Source organism: Tasmannia lanceolata, unplaced genomic scaffold, assembly GCF_043159265.1.
Source record: "Tasmannia lanceolata isolate RefF3 unplaced genomic scaffold, GAP_Taslan_0.1 ptg000003l, whole genome shotgun sequence".
NCBI lineage: Eukaryota > Viridiplantae > Streptophyta > Magnoliopsida > Canellales > Winteraceae > Tasmannia > Tasmannia lanceolata.
Genome location: NW_027518680.1, coordinates 58,907,141 through 58,919,982, shown reverse-complemented (window position 1 = coordinate 58,919,982; position 12,842 = coordinate 58,907,141). Strand labels below are relative to the sequence as shown.

The 12,842-nt window shown below is 37.6% G+C and overlaps 1 protein-coding gene across 11 annotated transcripts; it reads right to left on the bottom strand.

Annotated features, from left to right (window-relative positions):
* Positions 1-2,941: 2,941 nt before the first annotated feature.
* Positions 2,942-12,376, bottom strand: LOC143857021 (chaperone protein ClpB2, chloroplastic-like). Of its 11 annotated transcripts, XR_013238441.1 has the most exons (9): positions 12,223-12,302; positions 11,571-12,138; positions 10,691-10,762; positions 10,348-10,585; positions 8,551-8,746; positions 8,355-8,409; positions 5,207-5,302; positions 3,661-3,969; positions 2,942-3,507 (listed from the first exon to the last, which is right to left on the bottom strand). XR_013238441.1 is itself a non-coding variant. In XM_077367306.1 (8 exons), exons 2-7 carry the CDS (start codon positions 11,736-11,738, stop codon positions 5,231-5,233), a joined length of 801 nt encoding a protein of 266 aa, XP_077223421.1. In that variant the 5' UTR covers positions 11,739-11,768; positions 12,223-12,360; the 3' UTR covers positions 2,942-3,969; positions 5,207-5,230. The 11 variants fall into 11 exon arrangements, 9 of the variants coding, with proteins under 9 accessions (XP_077223421.1, XP_077223410.1, XP_077223448.1 ...); XR_013238440.1 differs by having other exon boundaries at positions 2,942-3,969; positions 5,133-5,302; XM_077367306.1 differs by having other exon boundaries at positions 2,942-3,969; positions 11,571-11,768; positions 12,223-12,360.
* Positions 12,377-12,842: the final 466 nt, after the last annotated feature.

Genomic DNA, 12,842 nt, shown 5'->3' with positions numbered 1-12,842 from the left:
GATCTGATTTTCTAGACGTATATAAAATGAGAAATAATAATTCTACTTCCTTTTTAGATTGATCCATAGGATCATCCCAACCCTTCAAACTTAAGCGCACAACACCCCTCCCCCTCTCTCTCTCTCTCTCTCTCTCTCTCTCTCTATATATATATATATAGGAAACTGTTGGTGAGCTTAAGCTCACCAAACTTATGGTAAGCTAGCTTGCCCAATCACATGAGGGCTCACTTTATTAGGATGATCCAAACCATTCATTTGAAAGTCCCTTACATAGATTGGGGGTGTACCAAAAATCAGCTCCCTAGGATCATCCTAACCCCTCCATTTGTGGAGGACAAAAATGACAGACACAAATCTGCCCCATTTTTGTCCTCCACAAATGGAGGGGTTAGGATGATAATATGGAGCTGATTTTTGGTACACCCCCTATCTATGATAAGGCCTTGCAAATGAATGGTTTGGATCACTCCCCAAAATGTGGGACCCATGTGACTCACCAACAGTTTCCTCATATATATATATATATATATATATATATATATATATATATATATATATATGTGTGTGTGTGTGTGTGTGTGTGTGTGTGTGAGGAATAAGATTGTACGCTCGACCATACCTACAGTTAGGTACGGTAGAGTGCCAAATCACATGGGTCCCCCATTTTTGGTGGGCATCTAAACCATTCATTTGCAAGGCCCCATCATAGATAGGGTGCATACCAAAAATCAGCACCATTGAACCATCCTAACCCCTCTAAAACTGGAGGCCAAAATGGGCAGATTTGTGGACAAACACTATCTGTCCATTTTGGCCTCCACAAATGGATGGGTTAGGATGATCCTATGGAGTTAATTTTTGGTATGCACCCTATCTATGATGGGGCCTTGCAAATGAATAGTTTAGATGCCCACCAAAAATGGGGGACTCATGTGATTTGGCACTCTACCGTACCTAACTCTAGGTACGGTCGAGCGTACAATCCTTTTCCTCTCTCTCTCTCTCTCTCTCTATCTCTCTCTCTCTATAATATATATATATATATATATATATTGTGTGCTCTTTTTCTAATTTTCATTTACAATTTCCAAGTTGCTCCTCGTAGCCAATAAGCAAAGTGCTCTCTAATCATTTTGACCTCTAGTGATAACATTTCCAATTTTTCAGCCAAAGCTTTGTCAATTAGGGGATGGTAAAGAGCCTGAGTTTTCTTCACCATATTGTTCATCATCTCATATCTCCACTCCCCCCACTTGAGTGAGAGAAAGAGTGATACACCTGCTGCCCTTAATTTATGCATGTAGGTGTGGTTGATTTGAAAGGTGCAACAAAAAAGGAATGAAAGGGAAAGGAGAGGTAAAAGATTCAAGGAAGGAATACATGCCCTTCTAAGGTTGTTGAGAGTATTGACCATCCAATGATTTACCTCAGTTATAATTATATACTTATACTAGATCTCTAATACATATAGAGCTAACTTTTGTAATTTGTAAAGAGAAATGAATAATTGAAGACTGATATCCACACTGCTGTATTTTATAATGGCACTGATGACTTGTTTTGCACTATTCTATTGTTTGTTGGGAGCTTTCCGGGAAAGGGAAGTCATATATGCGACCCTTTTCTTTTCCTTAGACACCCAAATCTAGTGTATCAATGACTGGCAGAGGACAAGACTTACGGGAAGTGTTCAATGGGCCAGATTGTCACGTTCACTAATTTTGGGTGTCCCAAGCAAAGACTATGGGCGGATATATCAATTGTACCTTTTGGAAAGGGAGATGACATTCTCACTCCCCCTGCATTATGCATGCGCCTCCCTTATAATGTGATTTGATGTGGGAAGTAGGCAACTATAACGCCTTTTGACGTCAAATCACATTATAAGGGGGCGCAAGCGTAATGCAAGGGGGGGTGAAAATATCATCGCCCTTTGGGAATTGTAATAGTCTTCAACAGAGTGTTAAAATAATGTAAAATTATGAGAGTAGTCCCTTATACAATAGAGCCTCTCTATAGTAGAGACAGATTATTAACTTCTATGATTTTCTATTAAGATAGAGACATACATTTTTATAGAACGGGATTTGCTAGCGTCCATCGCAGAAGGCTTTTCTCAGATGGCCTGTTACATGTCAGACCAGCCACACAGGCTCACTTCTCAGCAGCTTTTGTCTTCATTCACTAGGTGGCTGCTTTGGCATGCAACAAACCATCTGCCAATGGACGCTAGCAAAATCTCTTTTAAAAAATATAGTTCTAGGGTCCTACCAAGACAAGTAAAACCATTGATTTTGTGGTCATTTACTGTTTATGGTGGGATGAGGATAATACGGGTAGTCTTTACAAGATCCAGCGGTCACAATTCCTCTATTTTGAACCAAAAAATTGATCATTAGGATTGATCTTTACGAGGACTATTTGCTGAGTCGAACCCTATTTATATGGTGAAGAAAGTATTCTAGGAAGAAATTTTGGCCTTAGAAATGTGAACCAAACCTTACAATTAGACAATCCAGGAAATCAATAGGTGTTAACCAGCAGTAAAAACACAAGAACAAAAAAAAAGTTCCCAGATAACATATGATTGAATTAAAATTGATAAAATCTGTATAATTAATAAATACAAGCTAAAGAGGATATATTGTTTCAGGTAATGCAACATCACTTCAGGGACAACACGTCCCGCAGATTGCTTCTGGTTGTAAATTTTACACACTGAATTGAAAAAGGTTTCGGTGTGTCCAATACATCTCAACTCACCATATGAATGGTGAATTCCTCCAAAAATTAAAACCATAAAACCATATGAACATATGCAAATAATAAAAATTTTAAAATGAAACTTAAGGAAATGCTAGAATAAGCACAGTAAGGTCATTATAAACTCAAAATGCATACGACCGAATAAATATATGCTTCAAAAACGCACAAAATGTAGGAAAAGAGCCATTCAATTCATTAATTCTATGAAGAAAGTACAATATGAGGAAGATCAACGGACGATCTCACATATGTGCCTCATGATGCACCACAAGATCAACTGTTTTGCTCTCACATACATGCCACCCAATAGCCTCTTGTAGGACTCAAATATGAGAAGATCGAGATCAATCTTGATCTCACATAGATTTTAAATTTTGTTCTTAAATTAACTTCTGTCTCATTTTCATCATCAGATCTATTCATCCAAAAAAGAAACAATAAGACCAGCCAAATGGCATTGAGATCACCTTGATCATATGATCCGAGGCCCTTGATTCATCATCAATCCTATTTCAGTTCCGCCAAAACTAACAATTGTAGATTTTTTCCGATCTTTGGCCATCCGGAATGGGATCAAGACCATTTGAATCTACAAGATCAACGACCATGATCCCACATATGTGCCACCCTATAGACCCTTCTTTCTTTTTCTTTTCTTTTTTCCTTTTTTTTTTTTGAGAGGTACTTTAATGGCACTAACGAACCCATGTGTTTGCGTCGGTTAGTTGCGGCCGAAACCTTAAACCATGAATGGAATAACACTCAGGTTTGTTATCGCTCTAAAAAAGGATATATTTTGTCCTAATAAGCATGTCAGGGCATGCCCAAAAGGTCTATCACATGTGTTCAGCCAGACCTATTTTGAAAATTACATGATTGTTAGATGGTTACCTTTGTCAGGCAAAAAGCGTCCACTAATGTAACGATCCGAAAAAACTGCAGCTGCTACAAGTACACGGTCAGAAATGCGGACTCCATGGTGTAACTCATATCTTTCACACAATCCACCTAGTATAGAGATTGTATCTTCCACAGAAGGTTAATCAACAAAAATTTGCTGGAAACGTCGCTCCAGGGCTGGGTCTTTCTCAATATATTTGCAGTACTCATCAAGGGTTGTTGCTCCAATACATCTCAACTCTCCACGACCGAGCATTGGCTTCAACAGATTCCCCGCATCCATGGCACCATCAGCAGCACCTGCAATAAAAAATTAAGAACACATTAATCAGAATTTGATTCTACTTAAAAGATTCAGAGAAATCACATTCAAGACTGTGTTGCTGTCATTGTCACAAATACTTGTCTCAGGAATTTCCTCGGGATATTTTAAAAAAAAACTATTATGTTTGGGTTTATGTCAGGGAAAAAGTAGAAAAATATTTAAATATAGAAAAACATTAAATTTAAGAACAAAGGACAACAAATAATATCGTGAATTTATTGCAATATTTTTGTGATAATTTTGTAGTAAAAATAAAGGCATATGAAGATATCTCGATTTTTTCTTTTAAAACAAGGGAAAATATCTCCAGTTTGTTGTTTTATCAAAAAATTGCAAAAAAAAGAAAGAAAAAACATGATATTTAAAAAAAAAAATCAGACTTACACAGACCGGCCAGACTTAGCCCACCTGGCCTAGTTTTGAATAGACCAGTAAGTGTATGAACATAGTCGGCCAAAAAAATAACAGAAAGAAAAAATGAATATTGTTATTAAAGATCAATCAGCTCAGCAATCAATCGTTCATGATTTTAAATCATAGAAATGCCACAAGTAGATTAAAATGACACCATCACAAGTCATAACAAGTAAAAAGGAGAAATGTAACACAATAACATGACTAGATATCCAAGACAACTGAATGTGAAGAGTTCCACAAGCCGTTTGAAAAGTCAACTAAGATGTCATATCATGTCAGACTTGCATCCCATCCAATCCAGTCAGACAAACTGATTCTCCAGCCATAAATTTTCACGAGGTAGTACATGATTTATAAAGTAGGAATTGTAATTTAAAAAAAAAAAATAGGAATCCAGATGGTCACAAAGAAATGCTAATTTCTAAGTTCTTAGCCAAATGACAAGCACGACCAAGAGTGGAATAAGCAACCATGGATGGTACAGCCCGCCTTAGCACCAACGCTTGGAGGGCAGTTAGTAATCAACCATGCTTCAGAATGAGTTGCCATTATGGCACTCATGAAAATGAGTACCAAGAATCCCTGATTGGACCGAGTAACTTGGACACAGACAGACATGTGCGTGTCGACAGGGTGTTAGCCTGTCAGACATGGCAAACAGAACAGAATGAAATTTAAGCATTAAAATCGAAAAATAAGGAAAATGGAAAGAACATCTAACATGAGATTTCCCCTCCTTTGAATGATAGAGCATAATAATCAAATATATGTCTAAAGCATGCCATGCCATCATACATTTGATGTTGATACTTGAACGTGTCAGCATGCAAGGTTATAAATTTCGGTTTCGGTTGTGGCGGAAACGGAAACGTTTCGATTTGGGTGGAAATCCTGTAAAATGAAGGAAATGTATAAAAAAATACGCAAATGATAGAATTTAAAGATGAAACTTCAGGAAAGGCTAGAGTAAGCACAAATACGCACTTAGAAATCATTATATAAGCAACACGACCATCCATAATGGTTTAAAAACATCAAACACCTAATGACATGCACTGTCGCGCATGTCAAACAATTTAGTACTTGTCAAATTTCACTTGTAATTCATATAAAAATTTATAAATAATGCATGTACCACATTTTGCATTCACTACGTATAAATATAATTATATAATACATACTAATATCATATATACCTATTACACTTACGATTTTGGTTTATGTGTTTCGGTCATTTCGGTTTCAGTGGGGATGGAAGCGGAAACATTTTGGTAATTTTGTGTCGGATTCGGTGGAAATTTAAAAGCATTTTGGCTCAAGGGTGTCAAGGAGCTGACTTGACTAATCGTGCCAAAAGTGACCTTGTAATTGCCAGGATGGGTCAGGCTCGAGCTGATTCATCTTTCTTTTTTTAATCAAAAGGTCGTAACCAACTTTCTTTTTTTATTTAGATTGGGCATAAAGAACTTCTACCCACTAACACCTAACATCACCCCAGCCTTGCTGCTGCCCTGAATTACATTAAACCCTGCAACTATACAGCTGTCAAGAACCTGTGAAACATTGCCTGTTCCACCCAAAAATCCTGCAAACTAACCCAGCAGCCAAACTGAACCTGCTTTCCTTCCAAAAACCCTACGAAAGATCATCTTGAACTAAAACCCTTTAATCCTATTGCCCCGCACAGAACCCTATCTTTTCCCTATTAAAAACCTGCAACAAACCTGAAACCATTTCCCATGCCCATCGTAAACTTCTACTGGTTCAAGAAAACAAGTCTACTACCTGTTGCTCATTTGAAACACGCCCAGTACCTCACTTGCACCTCGTACACTTCCACCAGTTTCGTTATTGACCCCTCCTGCAACCAACAAACACTGGTAGAGTGCATCTTTGTGGACTGTCCAGTTCTTAACACTAGCCACCATTTAACCTGTAACCCGTAGACACTTTATAAACCCTACATAATTCCTTAAGTTATTACTTTTTTGAACCAGCAACCTCGCTGTTAACTTACATGCCCCTACAGTTCATATTATTTGACTGTAGAACATTCATGTTACACGGACTCTTCAAAATGGGTGAGTACCATTATTGGATGTGTCGGATTCCAATGCTTCGGGATTCACTGTGATACTTCTAGATCTCTTTTATCTGTTTTCTCTAAATACTCCCACCACAACTTTACAATTACCGAATGTTTTGATGTTCATCCATCCTGATAGTAATTTTTTTATACGAAAATAAAACATTATATTTACTAAAACCTATTGAAAATTTCTTGTTATATGTCTTTATATTAATTGTTATTATCAGAATTTTATGTAAAAGAATTAAAATTTGGTAATTGATTAAAATATTCTGGTGAATCAGCGAATCATTCTTTTTTGAGGTTTGCTGAATCCGACACCGATACCCATGTTAGATTCCAACACTCGTACCCTAGCTCTTAATTGTCCATGCACATACCACTTTTCTCCTATATATCCACCAATCATCCCACTAAACATAAATCAGTCTTTTAAACCGTGTTACAGAATTTTCCTATGTCCGTTACCAGGCCCCATCAGTCCCTTCGGTAACCATATCCAGCCCCTGAAAGCCATTTACAATCCTCAACTGTGAATTGTTCATTTCCCAATCCTTTACATCTAGTCCTCTTTTACACCCAAAACCCTTCGCCAGCCTTTTACTCTTAACAAGAAATTATTCTTTTGTTTGTGATTGATCATATTTCCCTAAAAACTACCTGGTCATCCATAACAGTTCACCTACCACCAATTACAAACCGTCGTAAGAATCATTGACTTTTCCTAACCCAGTTTACTCAAACCTACTTCCCTAATCCTTTTGATTAATCTGAGTCTATCAGTTGGCTGTCTTACGTCAATGGCGCCCTAAGTAACAATTTGAGTAACTGTAAATTAAGGTCCTTATCAACTCGTTCCAATAGTTCTTGCACATTGTAGAAACTGGTTCTTTTAGTTGGAACTTGGAACTAAAAGTTGAAAATGCTGAATAGGCATCTGTGCGCTGAACAAAATTACATAAGCATCTCAGTCCTTTTTTGTAAAGAAAGTTACGACGGACAATGACTACATTAAGGATGACAAGGGAGCAACACATAAGAATGCTAATTTAGCGTTCTTCTATATTAGGAGTTATATAGTAGGTTTTTTTTTAAATGAAGAGTGATATAATAGAAACATAATGATTCCCAGTTATCAACTAACCACGACTGAGTAAATCACTTAAAGCTAGATATAAGAAATTAGTGTTCTAAAACTTGCTGCCTGACTCTGCCGAGTTGACTCAGTATGGTCAGGCTTCGAGTGGTGAGTCCAACCTCTTACTTCTTAAATAGTTAGCAAAACATGATTTTGTTAGATTTTCTTTGAAAAATAAATGGTCAATTTTCATCGGTAAACTCAGGCTCCGAGTGGTGAGTCCAACCTCTTATTTCATAAATAGTTAGCAATTTAACATAACATGATTGAGTCAGATTTTCTTCGAAAAATAAATTGTCATTTTTTATTGACTGTGCTTGACCAAAAAAGAAAACAATTATTTCTGAGTCAGCTGAGTTGGCAGGAGGAGTCAACGTGCACATATTGCGGCCTAGGGATCACCAGGCAGCTCTTTCGCTCTATAGCCATTTGAGGGAATAGAACAATTCTTCTTGGAAGAGATTTTGGTTTGGTCAGAATACTGGTTTTTTGAACTTTCCAAATGTAACTCCCACAACTTAGCAGTATCTATATGCAAAAACGTAGAACTTATGCTACTGCTCAGAAAGTTCCATTCCTTCACCGACACATGTAAAGCAACTAAAGCAAAACACATTATTTTTTAGGTGCCTGAGTTTCTACCGTCGAAAACTGCGATTACCGAGTTTTAAACAGTTACTCATTAGTAAGATCTTTCAAGATGAAAAATTGCACACCTTGCGGTTCATCAGAGCTTGAGGCACATCCCCTTGCACTATTCTCTGGAAAAGCCTGTTGAGAAGGTAAAGATTATATGAGCGTCTATTGCAAGAGAAGGGCTTCCTAGGCCGTAACTTCAAACAATTTTTTTCTATTTATCATTCATGGGATCTGTTACATCAAAAAGAATTCAACAGGCATAACAGCCCTTACCCTTCAGAAATTGCAGTTCTACCAACACCTGGTTCACCAATCAGTACCGGATTGTTCTTTGTTCTCCTTGAAAGAATCTGTATGCATCTTCGAATTTCATCATCCCTTCCTATAACTGGGAAGAGCTTCCCTTCCCGTGCCATAGCCACCAAATCCTTGCCATATTTATCTAAGGCCTCATGCTTCCCCTCGAGGTCTGTAACATATTCAAAAGGTGAGACATCAAAAATAACATTCCAGTTTAAAATTAAAAAATCTTAAGCGTGCAATCACAACATAAACAAGAAGTTCAAAAATGGAAAAGGAACTGGTTTCAGTATATGACAGCAACTACAGCATTACACTTAATCTTACTCATGGTCACCGACAACCTTCAAGCCAGATAGGAAGCTTGCTTCCCCAGAAGCTCGCTTCGGAAGTTAAGTTCTTCTCATTTCCCAAATTTAGGGGAAATTTGTTTCTCACACACTTCCTACATGTTTCCTCTTAATTTAGAGTGTGCCTCTAATTAGCTCATTATTATTATTTTTTATAAGAGTATTTTCATCATCCCTTCCAATCAGAAAGACCGTAGCCATTATCTAACTCAAGGAAGTATACAACCTAGATCCAATAAGTGTGCATTTGGCACTAGATACAATAAGTGTGTATACCACCATACCATGTCCTTTTTTTTTTTCTTTTTTTTTATTAAGATGCAAAAGATCATAGAAGATCCAATAAGTGTGTAATTGGAACTAGATCCATGCATCTACAATGTATACAACCAACCAATGAAAGCCTAATTGTTACTATAAAATCCAATATTTTTTTTTGAAGAAAATTTTTTCTTGGATCATAAAAAAACATATTAAAGAGAGAATGAAAGAACAATGACCCCCGTGTCCGAGAAGGTCAAGAATGGGGGCACAAAACAAGAGAATATACAAAAAAAAAATTAAAATAAGAAAAAAAAACCCTCAAGGTGAAAGGAAATCAAAGAATTGAAGAGCCTCCCTAACAACACGACCCCTTGCTAGTCTATCAGCCTCTCAGTAACCCGGCCTTCTAACATGGTGGAAGGCTTTGAAAGATCCCTCCACACGATCTTCAATGTCATCAAACGAATGCGCGAACCTCCACGTGATCGAGTGACTTCCCTCCAACCATCTAATGACACTGAGTGAGTCACCCTCAACTATGAAACTATCAAATATGCTCCACTCTAAACTCCTCAACCCATGATGAGCTGCTCTAACTTCCGCTTCATTAAAGTCACCTAACCCAATAGGCCTCGAAAAGACCCATGATGGTGTACCATTCTCATCCCTTAGTAAACCACCAATACCCGCTAGCCCAAGAGAACCTAAGCTCGATCCGTCGAAGTTAAACTTTCTCCAACCCAGACACGGAGGCACCCATTCTAGGGATGGGCTCTAAAAATGCTCACTACCATTGCAGATTTCTCTCCAGCGGAAAATCCACTAAGTATGTTAAAATTAAATAATTTTCAAATGCATCCAACATGTTTTACTTCTTTTCAATTATACCCCATTTCCAGTATTTTTTGGCTCTAGGGGCTAACCGGACAAGTCTATTCAGCAGAGTTCTAAGCTGATCAGCAAGATTTCCAGCATTAGAACTTCCAGATACAATAAAATGCTTATAACTTTGAAATCCATCAATAATCATAGACACCTATGCCTGTAGAGGGGAAAAAAAGACTCTAGAAATTGGTTAATGTATAGAATGACATGGTGAGCTGTAGGAGCAATGGCAACCAAAGGGTGGAGGTGGAACAAGGAAAGATGTTATCACCTTGGTCAATAACTTTCTGAGATCCCCTTATGGCTTGTATGGCAGATGTCAGGGTCTTGAGAGACATTTGAAAATCCTTAAATAGGTGTTTTCCAATTCGAGTACCTTGTGTGAAAGCAAGTACTAAGTGTTCAACTGAAACGAAAGAGTCGCCATATTCTTTCATGTAGTCCCTGGCTCGCTGAATTAGAGCTTCCAACTCCCATCCTAATATGGAACCAGAAGATTCACCTAGAACCTGTGATCAATTGCCAAATAATGTAAGTCAAAAGTGGGGGACAGTAGAAAGTTTTGTAGACAGAGAGTGAAAACAAAGGACTCCAAAATAAATTTAAAATATAACATCAGCTAGTAGTTCTTTCATGAAGTCCCTTGCTCGCTGGATGAGAGTGGAACCAGAAGATTCACCTAGAACCTGTGATCAATTGCCAAATAATGTAAGTCAAAAGTGGGGGACAGTAGAAAGTATTGTAGACATCGAGTGAAAACAAAGGACTCCAAAATAAATTTAAAATATAACATTAAAGGTAAAATTGTGGACCTAGCTAAAAATAGTAGTTCTACTCTGAACATTGAATGAATAACAAGTCAAATAAACAAAGCTTCATTATCCTCAAGAAAATCAAACAAGATATGATACACCCACCATTATAGCTTCTAAAGTTTTCAAGAAGCTTTAATTGACAGAATTGGAAGATGCAGGCAGAACCAAATGTTGTGGGACCTAACTACACTCAAATCAAGAAAGGAAAGGACAAGAGAATGTAAAGACAAGGAACATGTAACAATTAATCATTGTAGAGAAGATTTGGGTAGATCATGCTTGGCACTTAGAACATTCAGCAAAGTCAGGCAACATTGGAGATATACACTATTAATCAGGATCCCTTTGAGGTTAGATAAGCAAGCATCGAACATCATGCATTATACCATGCAACTTAAACAATCGACTGATCAATACCATAAATCAGTGCAGAACACAGTATTAGGGTTTAAGATAAAAGCATTTTGATCATAGGATCAAAATAAAGTGGTGTAAGCAATATCCATATGATAAATACAAGCAAAGGTCAAAACCCAAATCTAAGTTAAACTGTTCTCAGATGCAATCCACTTTCTTATAGGATAACACTCTGCCTCGAGGTCAGTCCAATAATAACTTGTCTTATCCACATGATGAAAGTATGAATTGACAAGAGCCTAGATCCAAAGGTAGAAATTACCTTTGGTTGCCGCTGAATATACTTATCAGTAGCTTCGAGGAGACGAGTATTATCAACTCCTGCCTTGTAAAAGATGCGCCGAGCAAGCCCATTCTTCTGTTCCAGCAGTGCTCTCATCAAATGCTCCACCCCCGCTATCTGATGCTTGCTCTCTTTTGGCACTTGCATAGATGAAACAACCGCTTGCCAAAGCCATCACTGTGAATTCGTGTTGAGTAATCTATCATGAAATCCACTCGTATAGGATATGCAGACTTTCTCATATTTGATGACGAAATACAGCCTAAAGATTACTCAACACGAATTCACAGGGATGGCTTGGCAATCCTCGTTCTTATAGTAAAACACTCTCAAGCCTCGAGGTCAGTCCAAGAAATAATTAGACAGAGATGCCCTACAAGGCTACAACAAATAACTTGTCTATCCAAGGGAGAAAAGTATGAATTGACAAGAGCCTACATCCTATAAAACCATAGAACCGAACAACAGTAGAAATTACCTTCGGTTGCCGCTGAATGTACTTATCGGTAACTTGCCAAGCCATCTCTTTAAATTCTTGTTGAGTAATCTATCATCAAATTCAAACGGATGATGGATTACTCAACAAGAATTATAGAAATAGATAACGGTAAAATGGGGAACGAAGAAAAACCTGGAAGCATGGAGGATGGATTGCTGAAGGGAGCTTCGCGGGCTTGGAATTGGGCATCTTTTGGGAAGTGGGCTTGGGCTTGACATTGGGAACTTGATCTTTAGCCATTGAAGGAGAAAGGATGATCTTCTCTTTCTTCTTTTGGGAACGGAAAGACAGAGCAAATGGTTGGAAATTTCTGACAACGGACAGTTTGTATTTATAGGGTGAAGAAACTGTTTGCAACGTGGACATTTGTTATTGGGTGTTTTGAATTGTTGCGGATTGAGGTGAATGAGGTATTTTTGACCTTTGGATTTGAAAATAATCGGACGGTTGTTTTGTTTTGTGAGTGTGAAAGAAAGGATTTCGAGCGTTATGGTATACGAACTGACTTTTACTTTTAGGAAGAAATTCAAATTTTGTGTTTCATTAATGAGCGGGACATTTGTACATGGGGCCGTTATGGGCACCATGCTTATTTTGGAATGCTATTTAAAGGGGGGGATTTTATCCGTCGAAGGGGGGGGGAGAGGGGGAAATATAATCTCGTTTTAAATGACTAATACCAATTTCCATCTAAAAACTCTGTATTTTGAAATCTAACCATCTTAGACTAACAAAACTACTATAATCTACAT

Bases quoted from the DNA above. Each gene is read 5' to 3' on its own strand.
- LOC143857021 (XM_077367306.1), bottom strand. From the start codon at position 11,738: ATGCAAGTGCCAAAAGAGAGCAAGCATCAGATAGCGGGGGTGGAGCAT. The intron at 8,410-8,550 runs GTAAGGGCTGTT...CCTTCTCAACAG, and splicing joins AGAACTGCAATTTCTGAAGG to GCTTTTCCAGAGAATAGTGC. The intron at 5,303-8,354 runs GTGTGCAATTTT...TTCATTTTACAG, and splicing joins AAGCTCTGATGAACCGCAAG to GATTTCCACCCAAATCGAAA.